The sequence below is a fragment of the Nerophis ophidion genome, linkage group LG13, assembly GCF_033978795.1.
Source record: "Nerophis ophidion isolate RoL-2023_Sa linkage group LG13, RoL_Noph_v1.0, whole genome shotgun sequence".
Lineage (NCBI taxonomy): Eukaryota > Metazoa > Chordata > Actinopteri > Syngnathiformes > Syngnathidae > Nerophis > Nerophis ophidion.
Window position 1 is genome coordinate 13,553,246 of NC_084623.1, and position 21,151 is coordinate 13,574,396.

At 41.0% G+C, this 21,151-nt stretch overlaps 1 protein-coding gene across 1 annotated transcript in view; it reads right to left on the reverse strand.

Annotated features, from left to right (window-relative positions):
* The window catches only part of cavin2a (caveolae associated protein 2a), a 57,367-nt gene extending 36,525 nt beyond the window's left edge, over positions 1-20,842 (reverse strand). The window contains exon 1 of the mRNA XM_061918440.1: positions 20,111-20,842. Within this exon, the coding sequence (XP_061774424.1) occupies positions 20,111-20,668 (558 nt within the window). The 5' untranslated portion in view covers positions 20,669-20,842. The remainder of the gene's footprint in view (positions 1-20,110) is intronic.
* Positions 20,843-21,151: the final 309 nt, after the last annotated feature.

The window sequence follows — 21,151 nt, forward strand, 5'->3', positions numbered from 1 at the left end:
TGCCTGTAATTAAAAGCATTCTTTATTCTGAATGATTACATTGCTTTTTTTCAGTTCATTCCAAATGTTATTGTCCAAATGTTATGACCTCTACCTGTATGCCCACATCATGAATTCCTTTGTATGCTTAGTTTTACAGTAACTTTACTGTGGAGACAATCAAACAACCTTTGAAGTTTTTTTCATCTCAAATTCTAAGGACTGTTCAGATATCTGGAAAAAAAACTAAAAGTCAACATTCAAGGAGGGGAGAATAATATATGTAAGCGAACCAGGTGTGTACAATGTTACATTGTAGTAACAAAACAGGCAGCAAGAACTGCAAAATACAGCAAAATTATATAACAAGTAAATGACATGTTGATACTAATACATAATGCCACAGATTTTCTTTAAATACATGTTTGATGATGACATAATTTGGACACCCCCACAACTCCACCACGCCGGACAAATTGATTGCCTCGCCGTCAGAATTACTGATCTTCAGGTAACAAGAAGCAGAAAGGAATGTTATTGTTCACTTGTTCCTAACGAAAAACAGATATATTATTAATTATCTGTATCAACTCAAGTGTGAATATAAAAATAAATGTTTGACACATAACATAAACAGGTAGGTTTTATTCTATCATACTGTTAGGGCATCTGGTGGCATCACTATTAGCCTTTTGAGGGTGAATCTATCAAAATAATTAATCATCACTGTATGTAGGTAATTAGAATGTATATATAAAAATTGTCATGTTTTTATTACTGGGAACCAAAAGATGTTCATCTAACACATGGGTGTCAAACTCTGGCCCGCGGGCCAAATTTGGCCCACAGTGTAATTTCATTTGGCCCTTGAGGCATTATCAAATTAACATAAGAGCTGGCCCGTCAGTATTATACAGCGGCGGTGTTGCTATAACGCTGCATTCACCACTAATACTCATACTTGCCAAACCTCCCGATTTTCCCGAGAGACTCACAAATTTCAGTGCCCCTGCAGAAAATTTCCAGGGGGCAACCATTCTCCCGAATTTCTCCCGATTTCCACCCGGACAACGATATTGGGGGCGTGCCTTAAAGGCTCTGCTTGAAACGTCCTCTACAACTCTTCATCACGTCTGCTTTTCCTACATAGAAACAGCTTGCCGGTTCAGTCACATAATGAATGCGGCTTATACACGCACTGACAAGGGAATGCAAGGCATACTTGGTCAACAACCATACAGGTCACACTGAGGGTGGCCGTATAAACAACTTTAACACTGTTATAAATATGCGCCACACTGTGAACCCACACCAAACAAGAATGACTAGTAAATTTCGGGAGAACATCCGCACCGTAACACAACATAAACACAACAGAACAAATACCTAGAACCCCTTTCAGCACTAACTCTTCCGGGACACTACAATATACACCCCCGCTACCACCAAACCCCGCCAACCTCAGGTTGCCACAGTTCAAAGCGTGAGCCCCGACATTAATGAACAAGCATCCAAAAAAAGATGCCAGGTATCTGGCTTGAGCACATCAAATTAGATTGGTGAGTCGCAAACTGAGCAGTAAAAAGGCCTGAATGGTTGATTTATTGTTTGTTATTGTATTTTCAAATTTATTAGCCCGTGGGAAAAGTTTATTTTGATATTTACCTCAGAAGGCTGCAAATAGAAAAGAGGCATTACATTTTTATTTAAATTTTATTTGATATGCCATTGATATTTTTGAATTATTATTATTTAAAACTCGATTTTGCATGTCACTATAAAGTTATATAAGCCTTGCTTGTTCATTATTCAATGGAAAACTTGTTTGGGTCCCTATTAAAAAGGTTAATTTGTTCAACCTTGGCCCGCTTATTTGTTCAGTTTTAAATTTTGGCCCACTCTGTATTTGAGTTTGACACCCCTGATCTAACAGAACAACAGGTTTACTCATGCACGAACCAAAAAATACACAGCACAAGACGTTACAGAAAACACAAGAACTTGCATTTAACGTAAGTAGCAACGACTAATTGTAACAACAGGCACGTAACCTTCACTGTGAGTAACAAAGTAATTGAAAGTAATGCTAGGTTCTTCACTAGAGTTGTCTTCAAATAGTCAAAGATTGGACGATTCGATTTGGAGGACAGCTACAAAACTACATATCCCCATCCCTTTATTTTGCTTAAAAACAACTTCATAGAGTCGACTGATTGCCGACAATGGGCAAAATTACATTTAATTAAACAAAACTATAATTCAAGACAGCCTTAGCACAACTAACATTGCCTCTACAAAATCAGTACACATTTACAAAAACAGATTTTCTAAAACGGAAGAGATTTCCATGTTATTTAAAGACCCTATGCATTATGATTAAAAAACAAGCATTGAACAGTTCTGAACATTATGTATTTGATGTGTTACATTAACGTCTACACGGCAAACCACACACACAACACTTCTGTCCTACCACAGAGCTGGACTCTAAACCTTCAAGGCTGAAATTGTAACGTGATCCAACAAAATAACAAAACAAAGAACATAACAACCACCATAGCAACAACCGTAACACAAAAACAGGCAACATGGAAGATGAGGAAATGATAGTGGTCTTGGGACTACCGTATTTTCCATACTCTAAGCTGCTACTTTTTTCCAACACTTTGCCCCCTTTGGCTTATAAAACAGTGCAGCTAATTTATGGATTTTTTTTTGCTAAGGAACAAAATGTGTTGTTTTGTATTTAACAAATATTGGTCATATTACACCGACAGGGACACTGAAAAGGTGTATTGTTGTTGGTGCCATCATTTGAATAAGTTAGCTCACTGCAGGTGCTCCAGGTTGACAATGTACAGTACTTCTTGTGTCATGGTGGAAGTATATTTGTCCATAGCGTTTCTGCTTGAAAGGATTCTTCACTCATCACTCCAAGCAATGTTTGTCATTTTTACAATACAACTAAAACAATTCATACTTACTACACGAACCCATTTGGGATGTCTGTAGGACTGTTTTCATGCATGTTGGCATGTGCTATCGAAATGTAATCAAGTTAGCATTAGCGAATATGACAACACGTTTACAAGTGTTTGTGTTAGTATTATTGGAAACAATTAAGGGAATGGAAATAAACAATTGCAAAATCTTTCCTACGGGTATGTAGCTGTGGTTTATGGTCCAGTGAGGCTAACATATGTAAAAATATTTATTTCATCTAAAATGTGGTGGGTGCGGCTTGAATACCGGTGTGCTCTATAGTTTGGAAATTACAGTATTTTTGACAGAAAAGTGCCATACTTAAAGGCCTACTGAAACCCACTACTACCGACCACGCAGTCGGATAGTTTGTATATCAATGATGAAATATTAACATTGCAACAAATGCCAATACGGCCTTTTTAGTTTGCTAAATAACAATTTTAAATTTCCCGCGAGGTATCCTGTTGAAAACGTTGCGTAATGATGATTCTTATGTTGACGCGTGCTTGTGACGTTATTGTTTGGAGCGGACATTTTATCCCAGCACCACTCACGGCTAAAAGTCGTCTGCTTTAATCGCATAGTTACACAGTATTTTGGACATGTGTCGCTGAATCTTTTGCAATTTGTTCATTTAATAATGGAAACTATAAAGAACAATGCTGTTGGTGAAAAGCGGTGGATTGCAGCTGCCTTTACAGCCGGTGTTTGTTTGTTGTGAAGCTTTAATATGGAACAGAGCGGTCAAGCGAACATAGATCCCGACCACATGTCAACCGGAAAGTTTCGGTGAGAAAATTGTGGTAATAAGTCGGCTCTTTCCAGAGACATGAGTGGAGCTTGCGTCCTCCTGCAGCTGTCTGTCGAAAAGGTAGCTGTGACTTTCTTGGCTCCTCCATGGCTTCCATCAGAGACACTGGCGGCCACCACACCCCTCCGACTTTCAGGTATGACTTTATAATCTCACTAAAACACTAGTAACACAATAAGCAGATAAGGGATTTTCCAGAATTATCCCAGTAAATGTGTCTAATAACATCTGAATCGCTCCCACTACCATCGTCTTTTTTTCTTTCTAGCGCTTCACTCTAACTTTCCTCATCCAGGAATCTTTCATCCTCGCTCAAATTAATGGGGAAATCGTCGCTTTCTCTGTCCGAATTGCTCTTGCTGCTGGTGGCTATGATTATAAACAATGTGAGGATGTGAGGAGCCCTACAACCTGTGACGTCACGCGCACACCGTCTGCTACTTCCGGTACAGGCAAGGCTTTTTTTATTAGCGACCAAAAGCTGCGAACTTTACCGTCCATGTTCTCTACTAAATCCTTACAGCAAAAATATGGCAATTTCGCGAAATGATCAAGTATGACACATAGAATGGACCTGCTATCCCTGTTTAAATAAGAAAATCTCATTTCAGTAGGCCTTTAAACAAAGAAAATCAATCATTGAGACAACGGGAACACAGATTTTATAATCTACTCAACAAGCTAAAAATTGTCTTCAAATTAAGATAAGAACCATCAAGAACGAAACATTGTGCATGGTTGAATATATTGAAGCCGTTCTTTTGTATGTATAGACTCAGGCTTTCCCCACGGACATAATTGGTTTTGTTTAACTTGTTTAATATTTACCATTGTCAATACCATTTTTCGGCCAATTATTGAGACAAATTCACTCTTAACCCACCTTACACTACTTATAACAGGGGTCGGGAACCTTTATGGCTGAGAGAGCCATGAAAGCCAAATATTTTAAAATGTATTTCCGTGAGAGCCATATAATAGTTTTTAACAATGCCTGCATTTTTTTAGTAAGACCAACATTTTTAGAGTATTGTAGGTCTCTTTTTCTTTTTAATAACATTGTTATTCTGAAGCTAACCAATAATAAATCAAATACTTCTTATCATGAATGAGACTTCTTGAACAGGTGCGGTAAAAAGCGGATATTTTGACACTGTGATTACCAGCGTAATTATGTAGGTAGGTAGGTATTGTTATTGCCCAAGTACAACACAACTTTGTTGATTGACTGATTGATTTGATTAGACAAACAAACAGTGTTTAGGGTCACAGAACAGCTATGAGGTGAAAAGAAACCTCTAGAGCAAAGCATATAAACGTATAACAACATACATCTCCAGACTTGCAACAGAGGAGAGGGAGTGGGGGGCTACGGTGGCGGGCTGCAGCTCTTCAGACACTGCCCAGTTGTCCGACACCCCTAAGGGATTCGCGTCAAGGGCGTTGGATGAATTATTCATTACTTATCGTGTTAAGCAATGTCAGCTAAGATTTATCTTGAGAGCCGGATGCAGTCATCAAAAGAGCCACATCTGGCTCTAGAGCCATAGGTTCCCTACCCCTGACTTATGACATAAGAAAGTCGGGCATTAGCTGTCTTTGGTCAGAAGGGAAGGTAAAATTGGGACAAAAACAACTTTAACCAGCTCAAGGCATGCATTGTTGTACGGAAGTCAAACACTTCATGTTGTGTTGTGAAGCAAGGTTTAAAAACACGAGATAGTATCAGACAGTATACCTGTATTACGCAATCTTGTCTTTGTGATTGGTAACATTGTTTTCTACGGTTGAGCACACAACAAAAGGTTGTGTATTCTCAAAAAAGGAGAGTTATTGTCTTTTTGGACATTTGCAACTTGTAGTATTGGCAAACTCAGCTGCATTTTCTGTCTCGATTGTACCCTTTTTTTGTGCACGATTTCTTTCACTGCAATTTCACTTGTGACTGAGATGCACCTCCTTCTACTTTCCAGTCTGGTCTTGTCAAAGGAGATCAAAGTGAAGGCAGATTTGAAAAATGGGTGTGGTGCAACGGTGTCGCAATCAGGAAAAGCTGCACCGCTGGGTAGATGAGTTTTAGAGCCGAGCTGCTTGAGTACACAGGTAATAATGTAGTAAGTATGACCAACGTGTGAATGTTTGCTTTTATTAGTTCATCAGAAAACAGCACATTTTTATAGTAAGACAACCAGGTTGGAAGCCATCCACAAAATTACACTAACAGTTGTTCCCTTTCTGTCTTTCTGCATCTGTCAGCCCAAATATTGCTAATATTTAGACTAACTTAATCCAACGATAAATACCAATGAACTGGATAACATTTTCCAGCCTCGATAATCGCTTGGGGTGCAAAATGCTGCTAACATTATTTTTATCATTTGTTTGTTTCATTTAACCGGGACATTTAAAAGTTTACATTTCAATTGCAATGTTAATATATACGTGAAATACAAGTTGATTGCATTTGAAAGGGTATACTTGCAATAATATATTGTATTATCATTACATCAGTGGTTAATTTAGTCTCAAAATAATGTTGGCTATAACATTGTTTATAGGCATTCATTTGTTATCAGTCCAGGCCCAATAATTAGATTAGATTAGATAGTACTTTATTCATTCCGTCAGGAGAGTTCCTTCAGGAAAATTACAGTTTTCAGCACAATCCCATTCAAGATCAGACAAACATTACAGGGAGACAGAACAGGATCGCTGACGGGTCTGCCGGCTTCCAGCGCCCCTTACAAAAAAAGATGAAATACAGGTAAACAAGGGGTCCTTTTGCGAGATCTCGCAAAAGTTTTTTTTACTATGTCAGTAAACCGTAAGTAAAACAGACACAGGGATGGAGGAGCCTACCCATCATCCATGGGAGAAGTTTATTGATTTCTATTTTAGTATTGGCTTAACATATACAGACATCAAATCTTCTTATGGTCCCACAACAGAGCGCAGATGATGGGTAGGCTCCCGCTACTCCATCGCTCTGTCTGTTTCACCTATGGTTCACCATCGCTGTGTCCGTTTCACTTCCGGTTCATCTCGCAAAAATTATTGCGAGACCTCGCAAAACATCTATATATCCCTTTAGGGTAGGGGTCACCAACCTTTTTTGAAACCAGGAGCTACTTCTTGGGTACTGATTAATGTGAAGGGCTACCAGTTTGATACACACTTACATAAATTACCAGAAATAGCCAATTTGCTCAATTTACCTTTAATGAATAAATCTATATATATAAAAAAAATGGGCATTTCTGTCTGTCATTCCGTCGTACATTTTTTTTTCTTTTTATGGAAAGTTTTTTGTAGAGAATAAATGATGAAAAAAACTCACTTAATTGAACAGTTTAAAAGAGTAGAAAACACGAAAAAAATGACAATTAAATCCAGAATTATCCTAGTAAATGTTTCTAATAACATCTGAATCGCTCTCACTGCCCTCGCCATTTTTTGTATTTTATTTTTTTTCGTCCTTCACTCTTATTATACTCATCCACGAATCTTTCATCCTCGTTCAAATTAATGGGGAAATTGTCGCATTCTCGGTCCGAATCGTTCTAGCTGCTGGTGGCCATGATTGTAAACAATGTTCAGATGTGAGGAGCCCTACAACCCGTGACGTCACGCGCACATCGTCCGATACTTCCGGTACAGGCAAGGCTTCTTTATTAGCCACCAAAAGTTGCGAACTTTATCGTCGATGTTCTCTACTAAATCCTTTCAGCAAAAATATGGCAATATCGCAAAATGATCAAGTATGACACATAGAAAGGACCTGCTATCCCCGTTTAAATAAGAAAATCTAATTATAGTAGGGCTTTAAGCTAGCTGTGGCGCGTTCTTTCTGACGTCACTTCCTCTCCGAACTCAGTTTGTAAATGATCAATGAGTCCATAGAAAGCTAAGAGCTGGAGATTCAAGAAATAGACGGCGCATTTACCCGTATAAAAATGTATCCAAGGATGATGATTTAGTGTAGCCGAAACGGGGCTTAGGCGAAATAATCATTTGTATTAGGGGTTATCCGGCTTAGTGTAGACATAGCCTGAAACTAATTCAAAAACAGCTTTCATTAAAATTAACACTGCTAGTATCTTTTATCATTGAGGAATGTTGTGTGCGTGCCCCCGCCTGCCTTCCCCCTCCAAAAAAAACAAGCCACGCAAAGGAGCAGTAATTAAGCCCTCATTAGTCCTTGTTATGTAATGTGAATGCAGCGCCACATTGTCATTTTCAAACGACCGCAGCCAACAGTGCACCAGTTGCTTCTTCAACATACTGTACCTCCTCTGTGTTTCCACCTCAGCTGGCACATACAGGGTGGCGAGTGTTCTCCAACAATTTTTTTTTGCAGAGCGTAGAGGTAGGGCCTCTCAGTCAGCCTCGGTTTGCGTCAAACGTGCCTTATCAAAAGAGCACTCCGCGGCGTGAGGCCGGTGTTTTTGTGTACCTTCGGGACATGTGACCGAGCAATTAAAACAGAAGAGAACACAGTATGTACAATGGGCCAAAACAACAAGAAACAAACTAGAAAACCGAAACAATGCTCGAAGGAAAACAATGCAAAAATCGAGGCGACGACGGAGGGGTTCGTTTGGACGAGATGATGGAGAAAGTGGTGTCTGCAATAGTTCAGGGAAAGAAACAACATATCTTAAATCTTCTCTCAGCTCCCTCGGGCTCGGTGAGTCTCGTTTACAACTCTGTAACTGCATACGCCGGACCCAAAAACAGCAGGATAATAGCTATTGGGTAACATACGCGCTCACACATGCTACACACACCTGACCTACTACTAACTTTTAGTCTTGTTTAGTAGACCAGAGCAGCTTTATAAGTAAGAAACACATGCAAACAATTCTATAAATACAGTACAATTTGATCAGAAAAACCCTAAGGACAGGTGTGGTTCATTATCTCTGAAGCAGAAGTCCCTCCCTATGACCCGGGATTCAATAAAATCAATCCATGGCGCCACCTCTCCGACAAACAAACAGAGCAACCTGTTGATTACTGCTGCACCTGAACAACACAGTCCCAGTACCTGGGAAACCAGATAACCTCAACGGTTATGAGCCCTCGGTGGCTCAGGCTGTGTCAACAACATCAACCCTTTTTCCCGCTTCTCTACTCGAGCACACAATTGTATGCAGGAAAAAAATAGGCACTCCTTTGGGCGGGCACTTTTTTTTATTTTTTATTTTTAACTTTTGCTTTCATCCCCAATCCTTGTGTGAGACACGAACACATGTTTCTCTCTACTGTGCATTCTAAATCATTAAAAATGCTAGCAAGAGGAGGCCAACGAGGATACAATCCATTCCGGCTATAAAACCTTTTCAAAACCTCCAAAAACATTGAGTTGCGTTGAGTTTGTGTTTATTTCGGACATGCATGCATACAACATGATACATCACAATTTCCAGTTTCTCTATTCAACATGTAGGAAGAAGCAGAGCTTATTTAAGCCTACCCTTTTTCCTTTACATAGCAGTTCCTGTTCTCAATTGATAACTAATTAACTTAACTAATAACATTAACAATAAATAAATAACAATTAGTGAATTAAGTTACACTTCATATGGTGAGATAAATAAGATTATCTAGAAAATGAATGGATGGATGAAATAAATTCAGAATGTTTATCATGGTTCTTCTTCTTTGTACTTTGTAAACACTTCAAGTTTGAACAGTTTCTTGAAGTGGATTATATTAGTACACTGTTTTTCAACCACTGTGCCGTGGCACACTAGTGTACTGTGAGATATTGTCTGGTGTACTGTGGGAAATTATGGAATTTCACCTAATTGGGTTAAAAAAAATGTTTGCAAACCAATAATTATAATCCGCAAATGTGCCTTTTTTGTGTGTTTGCGGTCTAGAGATCGCACACGCACACCGTGTAATACTCTTCCACATCAGTAGGTGGCAGCAGGTAGCAAATTGCTTTATAAATGTCGGAAACATGGTTTGTCGTGATCACAATATGCAGACGACAGAGGGAGGCAGCGTGCAGGTAAAAAGGTATCTAATACTTAAACCAAAAATAAACAAAAGGCAAGTGCCGCTAAGGAACGACATTGAAGCTTAGGGATGGCAAAACGAAGGAAAAACTGAACAGGCTGCAAAGTAAACAAAACAGAAATGCTGGACGACAGCAAAGACTTACAGCGTGTGGAGAAGCAGACCGCGTCCACAAAGTACATCCGTACATGACATGACAATCAACAACAAAATAGGAGCGCAAGACAAGAACTAAAACACTACACACAGGAAAACACCGAAAAACTCAAATTAAGTCACGGCGTGATGTGACAGGTCGTGACAGTACACCTACTTTGAGACAAGAGCTATATTGATGCATGCTTGGTTATGGTTTGAATTCTTATCTAACAATTGCGAGAACAACTTTTTGTTGTCAATATCGGTTTTCTTCTGGTGGTGTGCCTCGAGAATTTTTCAATAAACGAAAATGTGCCTTGGCCCAGAAAAGGTTGAAAAACACTACAATTACATTGTTTGATTTTTTTGGTTGATCCATTCCATAATTTAATTCCACATACTGATATACTAAAGGTCTAAAGTGTTGTACGTGCGTCAAAATGTTTTAAATTAAATTTTTCTGTAAGACTATATTTCTCTACATTTTGCTGTAAAAAATGTATATAATTTAGTAACAAGTACATTCACGATAACATAATATTTACCGTATTTTGGTATTTTTTTAAAGCATTAGCAGAACTTCTTTTCTGGGCGCATTGATTTCACACGGCACAAAACAATGTTACTTGTATATAATTGAAAGTTACTTGAAACCATTTAGGTTCCTGCACTTAAAAATACTTGTTTGTAGTACTACATATACATAGAACTAGGGATGTAACAATGAATGGTAATAATAATAACTGCGGTTAGTTTTACCATTTGCAAGAAAATTATCAAAAAACAGTGATTGTTAGTAGGGCTGGGCCATATATCAATATATTCGATATATCGCGGGTCTGTCTCTGTGCGATATAGAAAATGACTATATCGTGATATTTGAGAATACGTTCTCAGGCAGTTGCTTTTAGCTGCGGGCACTACACTACAGGCTTTTCTCACTCTTTGTTGTCTCTCCTTCTCACAGAGACTTAAACAAGCGCACCTTCTTACATACGTCACATATGTATACGCCCTCGCGGAGCAGAGAGGTAGCGACATGGGTAACGTTAGCTGTGGTGCTAGCGGTGTGGTGCGAGTGGTAATACGAGAGAAAGAAGGTGCAAATCTGGTAACAAATGAAGGAAGGTTTTCTAACTCCCTGTACTAGAAAAACAGCACAGGATCCATCGTCTGGCGGAGGTTTGGCTTCAAGCGGGAATTTGTCGAAGAGACAACCATAATTTGTCAAGTGTGGGGCAAAAGCGTTGCTACGAAAAGTAGCATTACTGCTAATTTGTAGCATCATTTGAAGAGTCACCCACTAGAGAATAAAGAGTGCTTGAAACTCTGCATGTCAACATGATTTTATTTGACACTTATTGAAATATCTTGTGTGACATCATGCACAAAAGTGCCGTTTATTTGTTTTAAACTATTGTAGTGGCCTTCTGTACAAAAAGTGCACTTTAATTAAATGTTGTTTTGATATGTCATCTTAGTGACATCATGCACAAAAGTGCACTATCAGCTTGTTTTAATACGTCTTTGACAATCTTGCAGTTTCTGTTTTGGAAATGACATGAATGTTTGTGCCACTGCTTAATAAATACAGTTTTGGTCAATTGACTTAGTTGTGATTTCCCTCTCTGCATGAAAGTTTAAAATGAGCATATATTAATGCAGTATGAACAACAATGTTTTAATGTAGACACAGAATCATCATACTCCTGTGATTAAATGCATCAAGTGTTCATCTAAGGCTAAGGCAAAATATCGCGATATATATCGTGTATCATGACATGGCCTAAAAATATCGAGATATTAAAAAAAGGCCACATTGCCCAGCCCTAATTGTAATTACTGCTGTCCATCCATCCATCTTCTTCCGCTTATCCGAGGTCGGGTCGCGGGGGCAGCAGCCTAAGCAGAGAAGCCCAGACTTCCCTCTCCCCAGCCACTTCGTCTAGCTCTTCCCGGGGGATCCCGAGGCGTTCCCAGACCAGCCGGGAGACATAGTCTTCCCAACGTCTCCTGGGTCTTCCCCGTGGCCTCCTACCGGTTGGACGTGCCCTAAACACCTCCCTCGGGAGGCGTTCGGGTGGCATCCTGACCAGATGCCCGAACCACCTCATCTGGCTCCTCTCGATGTGGAGGAGCAGCGGCTTTACTTTGAGTTCCTCCCGGATGGCAGAGCTTCTCACCCTATCTCTAAGGGAGAGCCCCGCCACACGGCGGAGGAAACTCATTTCGGCCGCTTGTACCCGTGATCTTATCCTTTCGGTCATGACCCAAAGCTCATGACCATAGGTGAGGATGGGAACGTAGATCGACCGGTAAATTGAGAGCTTTGCCTTCCGGCTCAGCTCCTTCTTCACCACAACGGATCGGTACAACGTCCGCATTACTGAAGACGCCGCACCGATCCGCCTGTCGATCTCACGATCCACTCTTCCCCCACTCGTGAACAAGACTCCTAGGTACTTGAACTCCTCCACTTATTACTGCTGTTTTAAATTAAAATTGTCAAAAACATAAATCGTGATGAATAAACTCATGGACAGACTGATGCCAGCTCGCGAGCCTAAATATTAACATGAAAACAAGAGACATTAATGTATTTCCCTATAAAAGAATAACATACCCAATTTAAACTTAATTGTACAAATTGACCTACAAACGAGTGATTGAAGATCCTGGTGCATTCAAGCATCACTGAACAGAGTTGGACGACACAATGTACAATAAGCCTGAAATCATGATTGTACCTATTTTGGGGGAGGGGTGAGTTTACCTGAAGACATCATGTTTAGGTCTAAAAGTATGAAATAAGTGCCAATGTTATCAGCAATAAGGAACCTTGTAGGAAGGAACTATCAACGTTGTATCGTAATGGAGGCCAGGCAAACCCCACTCCACGACAACCTCGGCTATCGGGTTGATAGACCGGGTTTTTAGCTCGGTGGCTAGCACGCTCTTCTGTCATGCAATGTTTGAGTCCAGGGCGGAACAGAACAAGCAGAGACTGAACTAGACTATATCTATGAGAGAAGGAGTTTTTCCTGGTTCTTGCTGTGGGGTGAAAACAGATCCTATTATCCTGCGTGGCTCCATTCACGGACACACCCTAACCCTTTGCTGACACACAAGACCCGGTAGAGAGGAGACCAATGCATTTGTTTGAGCTCCCACTTTAAACCTGCGTTACATTCGGTCTAACAAAGTCTTATGAAGGGACTAACTATGATATAGTTAGTTCTATAGTTCGGTACTATATAGTACATAAAGTGCACGCAACTCCTGCATCATTTGTCAGTTAGCACCTGCAGGTTGCATGAAGTCCTGATCCTGCTCAACAAGTTTCAACAACTCAAAAGGAAATTAAAAGTGTTCACATGTCACCTGCCAATTCAGACAAATATAAACGCAAATATGCACAACCACAATCCAAGCACGTCGTGACGTTTTCACCTTCAAAAACAAATACAAAGAAATGGAAAACGCATTTTTGCTGGAAATTAAGTTTGAATGCTGAAGAGCCAAAGCCGAACTGAAATGCTAACAGTTAGCACGCTGGCCGGATAGCGTCAAGCAACAAAAATATTAACAAAATCAGCTAAAAATAACCTAGAATGCTAACAATAGCATGCTTACAGTTTGGAATAGTGAAATACCAAAATATATTGTTAAATTATCCAAAGAAAGCTAGCATGCTAAAGTTAGCATGTGTCAAGTACCAAAATACATTACTCTAAGCTGTGTACATGAAGTGTGTTTAAATTGCTAGCAAGCTAACGTTAGCAAACTTCAAGAACCAAAATAAGACTGAAGTGTATACCTAAAAAAAATTGATTAAAAAGCTAGCAAATTAACGTTAGCACCCTAACAGATATCATTTTGTCAAGTGACAAAATATTTGACGCTGAAGTGCATACTTGCAAAATGAGCAAAAAAGCAAGCATGCTAATATTAGAATACTAACGATTGTGGTGCACCGTTGAAAAATTAGCTGCGGGACTCACTTTGGACACCCTTGATATATGCTAATCATCCATGAAGTTGGGGTTCTTACCCTTTTTCACCTCAGAGGGGCCCTATTGGGCTGCAAGAGCCCAATTGTTGGGCTCTTGCAGCCCAACAATTGGCCCTATGGTTAAAAAAAACTGCATTAAAAAGGTACACCTGCACGATCTAATGACCGAAGTTCGCAAGCAGTGAGTCTCAAACTGCATGTGGTACGCCAAAAAAAGCGCTTAATTAAGCGAATAGTGTTTTATTTTCCTATATTCAAACACAGTGTTACTGTTCAAACTGTGTGTAACGTTTCAGTGGCCAAAATATTGAATATACTTGTTAAATAAAACCTTTGCCTTGTTTTTCATGAACACTCAGGCTTACTACGCTACTACACTTCATTGTTGGTCATTATAATGGTGCTTGCATTCTACTAAAATAACAATGCTCAGTTTAGTTCAGACCTGAGCAAATTAAGGCCCAAGGGCCACATGTAGCCCATTAAGCTTCTCAATCTGGCCTGCAGGACATTCCCAAATAGATTTTTTTAGATCTTTAAGATGGAAACTGTAGCTGCCATTATGATGTGCAGTGATGTTTTCTAATGACCGTAAGTCTTGAACTATACAAAGTATTTCAATGGTTTGAATCTGCGCTTATGGATGATATCCGCGTTACCATGGTAATCTCATTAGTTACTATGGTGATCTAATTAGTTACTACGTTACAGCAGCTCAGACGAGGCACCAAGCAGTGTGGGTGGGAAGCGTTTCCACAGACGCGGAAGGAGCTTTTCACAACAAAGTTCTAAAGCTTAGTGATATATCAGATATATCAGACTGTAGGTGGGTTTATTTTGTACCCTTCGCGTTCATATTTTACTGTTTGTGGCATTTTTGTTGCGTTTCGCTTGATTGTAAAATATGTCGATCGAAAGGGCAGGTGTGACATTCACATTTTGTCAATATTCCATGTTTTAGGAATTTTGACAATTGGTGCGGCGTATTCAATAATGCGGACGTTGTATTGATCCGTTGTGGTGAAGAAGGAGCTGAGCCGGAAGGCAAAGCTCTCAATTTACCGGTCGATCTACGTTCCCATCCTCACCTATGGTCATGAGCTCTGGGTCATGACCGATAGGACGAGATCACGGGTACAAGCGGCCGAATTGAGTTTTCTCCGCCGGGTGGCGGGGCTCTCCCTTAGAGATAGGGTGAGAAGCTCTGTCATCCGGGAGGAGCTCAAAGTAAAGCCGCTGCTCCTCCACATGGAGAGGAGCCAGATGAGGTGGTTCGGGCATCTGGTCAGGATGCCACCCGAACGCCTCCCTAGGGAGGTGTTTAGGGCACGTCCAACCGGAAGACCCAGGACACGTTGGGAAGACTATGTCTCCCGGCTGGCTTGAGAACACCTCGGGATCCCCTGGGAAGAGCTGGACGAAGTGGCTGGGGAGAGAGAAGTCTGGGCTACCCTGCTTAGGCTGCTGCCCCCACGACCCGACCTCGGATAAGCGGAAGAAGATGGATGGACGGATTCCATGTTTTATCGTTCATAGAAAAATTTCAAATTGGATTATGTTTTTTTAAGGCGGTCTGACATAACGTTTTTAACATTCATCCATCCATCCATTTTCTACCGCTTATTCCCTTTTGGGGTCGCGGGGGGCGCCTATCTCAGCTACAATCGGGCAGAAGGCGGGGTACACCCTGGACAAGTCGCTACCTCATCGCAGGGCCAACACAGATAGACAGACAACATTCACACTCACATTCACACACTAAGGTCAATTTAGTGTTGCCAATCAACCTATCCCCAGGTGCATGTCTTTGGAGGTGGGAGGAAGCCGGAGTACCAGGATGGAACCCACGCATTGACGGGGAGAACATGCAAACTCCACACAGAAAGATCCCGAGCTTGGGATTCAACCCAGGACTGCAGGACCTTCGTATTGTGAGGCAGACGCACTAACCCAGTGGTTCTTAACCTGGGTTCGATCCAACCCTAGGGGTTCGGCGGAGCCTCCGCCACGGAGGTAAACACACATCTGACTTATCGTGTAAATAAAAACTTCTCCCTATCGGCGTATTATGGATACCCCCAAACAATGTTCCCTTGTTGTGATTGATCGATTGAAACTTTTACTAGTAGATTACAAAGGAAGAGAATACATTATAAGAAACAGTACACTTTACACCAGGGGTCACCAACCTTTTTGAAACCAAGAACTACTTCTTGGGTACTGATTAATGCGAAGGGCTACCAGTTTGATACACACTTTAATAAATTGCCAGAAATAGCCAATTTGCTCAGTTTACCTTTAATTAATAAATATATATATATATATATATATATATATATATATATATATATATATATATATATAAAATGGGTATTTCTGTCTGTCATTCCGTCGTACATTTTTTTTCCTTTTACGGAAGGTTTTTTGTAGAGAATAAATGATAAAAAAACACTTAATTGAACGGTTGAAAAGAGGAGAAAACACTAAAAAAATGAAAATTCTATTTTGAAACATTGTGTATGTTCAATTACGACTTTTTAAAATTCAAAATTCAACCCAAAAATATGAAAAAAAGAACTAGCTAATTTGAATCTTTTTGAAAAAATTAAAAAAATTATTTATGGAACATCATTAGTAATTTTTCCTGATTAAGTTTAATTTTAGAATTTTGATGACATGTTTTAATTTAAGTAGGTTAAAATCTAATCTGCACTTTGTTAGAATATATAACATTTCGACCAAGCTATATTTCTAACAAAGACAAATCATTATTTCTTTTAGATTTTCCAGAACAAAAATTTTAAAAGAAATTCAAAAGACTTTGAAATAAGATTTAAATTTGATTCTACACATTTTCTAGATTTGCCGGAATAATTGTTTTGAATTTTAATTATAAGAAGTTTGAAGAAATATTTCACAAATATTCTTCGTAAAAGAAACAGAAGCTAAAACGAAGAATTAAATTAAAATGCATTTATTGTTCTTTACAAAAAAAAAAATGTACTTGAACATTGATTTAAACTGTCAGGGAAGAAGAGGAAGGAATTTAAAAGGTAAAAGGGTATATGTGTTTAAAAATCCTAAAATCATTTTTAAAGTTGTATTTTTTCTCTAAAATTGTCTTTCTGAAAGTTATAAGATGCAAAGTAACAAGTGAAGACCAAGTCTTTAAAATATTTTCTGGGATTTGCAAATTCTATTTGAGTTTTTTCTCTCTTAGAATTAAAAATGTCGAGCAAAGCGAGACCAGCTTGCTAGTAAATAAATACAATTTAAAAAATAGAGGCAGCTCACTGGTAAGTGCTGCTATTGGAGCTATTTTTACAACAGGCCAGCGGGCTATTCATCTAGTCCTTACGGGCTACCTGGTGCCCGCGGGCACCGTGTTGGTGACCCCTGGTTTACACAGTACAGTACATATTCCGTACAATTGACCACTCAATGGTAACACCCGAATTTAGTTTTTCAACTTGTTTAAGTCGGGGTCCACGTTAATCAATTCATGGTAAAGTGTGTAAGGTGTGTAATATGTTGTGAATTCATGCACTGTGTTGGTTTTGTTCTTTGAACAAGATGATGTCCATGTACGGTTCATTTTGTGCACCAGAAAAAAAACATTACTTTTTCTTGAATTTGAAAAAAAACATTTTATTTTTCACTAAAGAAGGGTTCGGTGAATGCGCATGAGAAACTGGTGGGGTTCGGTACCTCCAACGAGGTTAAGAACCACTTCACTAACCCCTCTGCCACCCATTCAATCAGACTTTATTGTGAAGTTTGTGGTAGAGCAGCCGTGCCAGCAACTTGAGGGTTGCAGGTTCGATTCCCGCTTCCGCCACCCTAGTCACTGCCGTTGTGTCCTTGGGCAAGACACTTTACCCACCTGCTCCCAGTGCCACCCACACTGGTTTAAAGGGGAACATTATCACCAGACCTATGTAAGGTCAATATATACCTTGATGGTGCAGAAAAAAGACCATCTATTTTTTTAACCGATTTCCGAACTCTAAATGGGTGAATTTGGGCGAATTAAACGCCTTTCTGTTTATCGCGCTGGAGGCGATGACGTCAGAATGTGACGTCGCCGAGGTAACCCACCCATCATTTTCATTTTCAACACATTACAAACACCGGGTCTCAGCTCTGTTATTTTCTGTTTTTTTGACTATTTTTTGGAACCTTGGAGACATCATGCCTCGACGGTGTGTTGTTAGTGTTGTTACACCCTCTGACAGGGAGGGATTCAAGTTGCACCACTGGCCCGAAGATGCGAAAGTGTCTGCCGCCAGACCCCCATTGAATGTGCCAGAGTGTCTCCACATTTGACCGGCGATGCTAAGGCAGACATGGCACAGAGATGTATGGATAACCTGCAAATGCATTTGCAACGATAGTCAACGAAATCACAAAGGTAAGTTTTGTTAATGTTGACTGTCAGCTAATCGATGCTAACATGCTACGCTAATCGATGCTAACATGCTATTTACCGGCGGTGCTAAAGCAGACATGGAACAGAGATGTATGGATAACCTGTAGATGCATTTGCAACTATATTACGTTTCCTTCCGCCCACATTTAATGCAAAAAAAAAACACTTACCAATCGACAGATTTAAGTTGCTTCAGTGTCACAAGATGCGAAAGGCGATGCTAACGCAGCTATTCGGCCATGCTATGGCTATGAATAGCGTCAATAGCTATTCGCTCAATAACTTCAGTTTCTTCTTTAATATTTTCATACTCCAACCATCTGTTTCAATACATGCGTAATCTGTTGAATCGCTAAGGTCGCTGAAATCCGAGTTTGAATCCGAGCTAATGTCACTATATCTTGCTGTGGTATTCCCATTGTTTGTTTACGTTGGCAGCACTGTGTGACGTCACAGGGAAATGGCCAGTGTCTTCGCAAAGAGCCGAAAATAAGGCACTTTAAAGCTTTATTTAGGGATATTCCGAGACCGGTAAAATTTTGAAAATAATTTAAAAAAATACAACAAGCCACTGGGAACTGATTTTTTATTGTTTTTAACCCTTTTGAAATTGTGATAATGTTCCCCTTTAAATGTAAAAAATTAGATATTTGGTTTCACTATGTAAAGCGCGGGGTTCACGGTGGCAGAGGGGATAGTGCGTCTGCCTCACAATACGAAGGTCCTGCAGTCCTGGGTTCAAATCCAGGCTCGGGATCTTTCTATGTGGAGTTTGCATGTTCTCCCCGTGAATGCGTGGGTTCCCTTCCTCCCACTTCCAAAGACATGCACCTGGGGATAGGTTGATTGGCAACACTAAATTGGCCCTAGTGTGTGAATGTGAGTGTGAATGTTGTCTGTCTGTGTTGGCCCTGCGATGAAGTGAAGTGAAGTGAATTATATTTATATAGCGCTTTTTCTCTAGTGACTCAAAGCGCTTTACATAGTGAAACCCAATATCTAAGTTACATTCAAACCAGTGTGGGTGGCACTGGGAGCAGGTGGGTAAAGTGTCTTGCCCAAGGACACAACGACAGTGCCTAGGATGGCGGAAGCGGGAATCGAACCTGCAACCCTCAAGTTGCTGGCACGGCCACTCTACCAACCGAGCTAAACAGGTGGCGACTTGTCCAGGGGCAGCATAGCTCGGTTGGTAGAGTGGCCGTGCCAGCAACTTGAGGGTTGCAGGTTCGATTCCCGCTTGTGCCATCCTAGTTACTGCCGTTGTGTCCTTGGGCAAGACACTTTGCCCACCTGCTCCCAGTGCCACCCACACTGGTTTAAATGTAACTTAGATATTGGGTTTCACTATGTAAAGCGCTTTGAGTCACTTGAGAAAAGCGCTATATAAATATAATTCACTTCACTTCACTACCCCGCCTTCCGCCCGATTGTAGCTGAGATAGGCGCCCCCCGCCACCCCGGAAGGGAATAAGCGGTAGAAAATGGATGGATGGATGGATATGTAAAGCGCTTTGAGTCAATAGAGAAAAAGCGCTATATAAATATAATTCACTTCACTTCACATTAGTGTCCCTAAAAATGGACACATTTTTTTCTCTAAATGTGGCCCCCCGAGTCAAAAAGTTTTTGAATTGTTAAAATTCCAGCCTCAAATCTAGTATCATTTTTTTAAAAGCATTTTGTAGCAGTTTTTTTTTCGAGTGAGGACAGATTTGTAGACGCTCACCTGGGAAATGATGACTTTGAAGTGGTTCCTCTTGAGCAGGTGGCTGTGGTTGGCCTCCAGCTTCTTCACCTGCACGGCCTGCTTGTCCAGGCGATCCCGCACCTCCTTCAGGTGGCCGCCCATCTTGCGGGAGCGCTCCAGGAGCTTGCTGACGCAGTTGGAGGTGCCCATGTGCGCCTTGGACAGGCGAGTCACGTCGCCCTGCACGACCCGCACGGCGCCCTCCAGGTCGGCCTGCCGCTGCTCCATGCGCTGCTGGTTGTCCTGCACCGCCTCCATCATGTTGACCAGCTTATCCAGCAGGGCCACGACCGTGATGGCGCTCACCGGGCCGCCAGCGCCGGGGCTGGCGGGGGCGGTGGGGCTGGTGGGGCTTTTGAAGCCCAGTCGGGAGAGAGTGCCGCTCGGGCTGGGCGAGGACGGGGCCGACGGCGTGCTGCTGCCCGGGATGAGGAGCTCCGTGTTCTCGGTGGCCTGCTGCGGGAGTGTGCGTGTGCTGCCCGACACGCTGCCGGCCTCGGCCTGGGATACCTCGGCGTGAGGTGCCTCTCCTTCCATGGCTCACAGGTGCTTTAGTCACACGCACACAAAAAAAAAATCGCTAAATTACGGCGTTACCTAGCTGTCTCTCACAGACGAGTCCCCCGTGGAGTGAAGTTTGGGCGTCGCGCTTCTTTGATTTGACTACCGAGCACCCACGCCCAATTCTCCGTGGACTCTCTCCACGCACACACACACTTAGTCAACTTTCAAAACACCTCCCCCGCAAGCCAAAGGGAGGGGCTTGGTTGCCATGGTAACCTCACAGGCCTTGCCCTGCAGTACTCACACAGGAGAGGCAGGTCTATGTTGTGTTGTCAGGTATGATCCCGGAAGTATTCACAGCTCTTCACTTTTTTCCCCACATTTCCTACTCCAAAATGGAACGAATTAATTTTTGTCCTCAAAATTCTACGGTGAAGTTGGCACATTGTGTAAATCATAAATAAGAACGGAATTGAATGATTTGCGAGTCCTTTTCAACCTATTGCTGCAATTAAT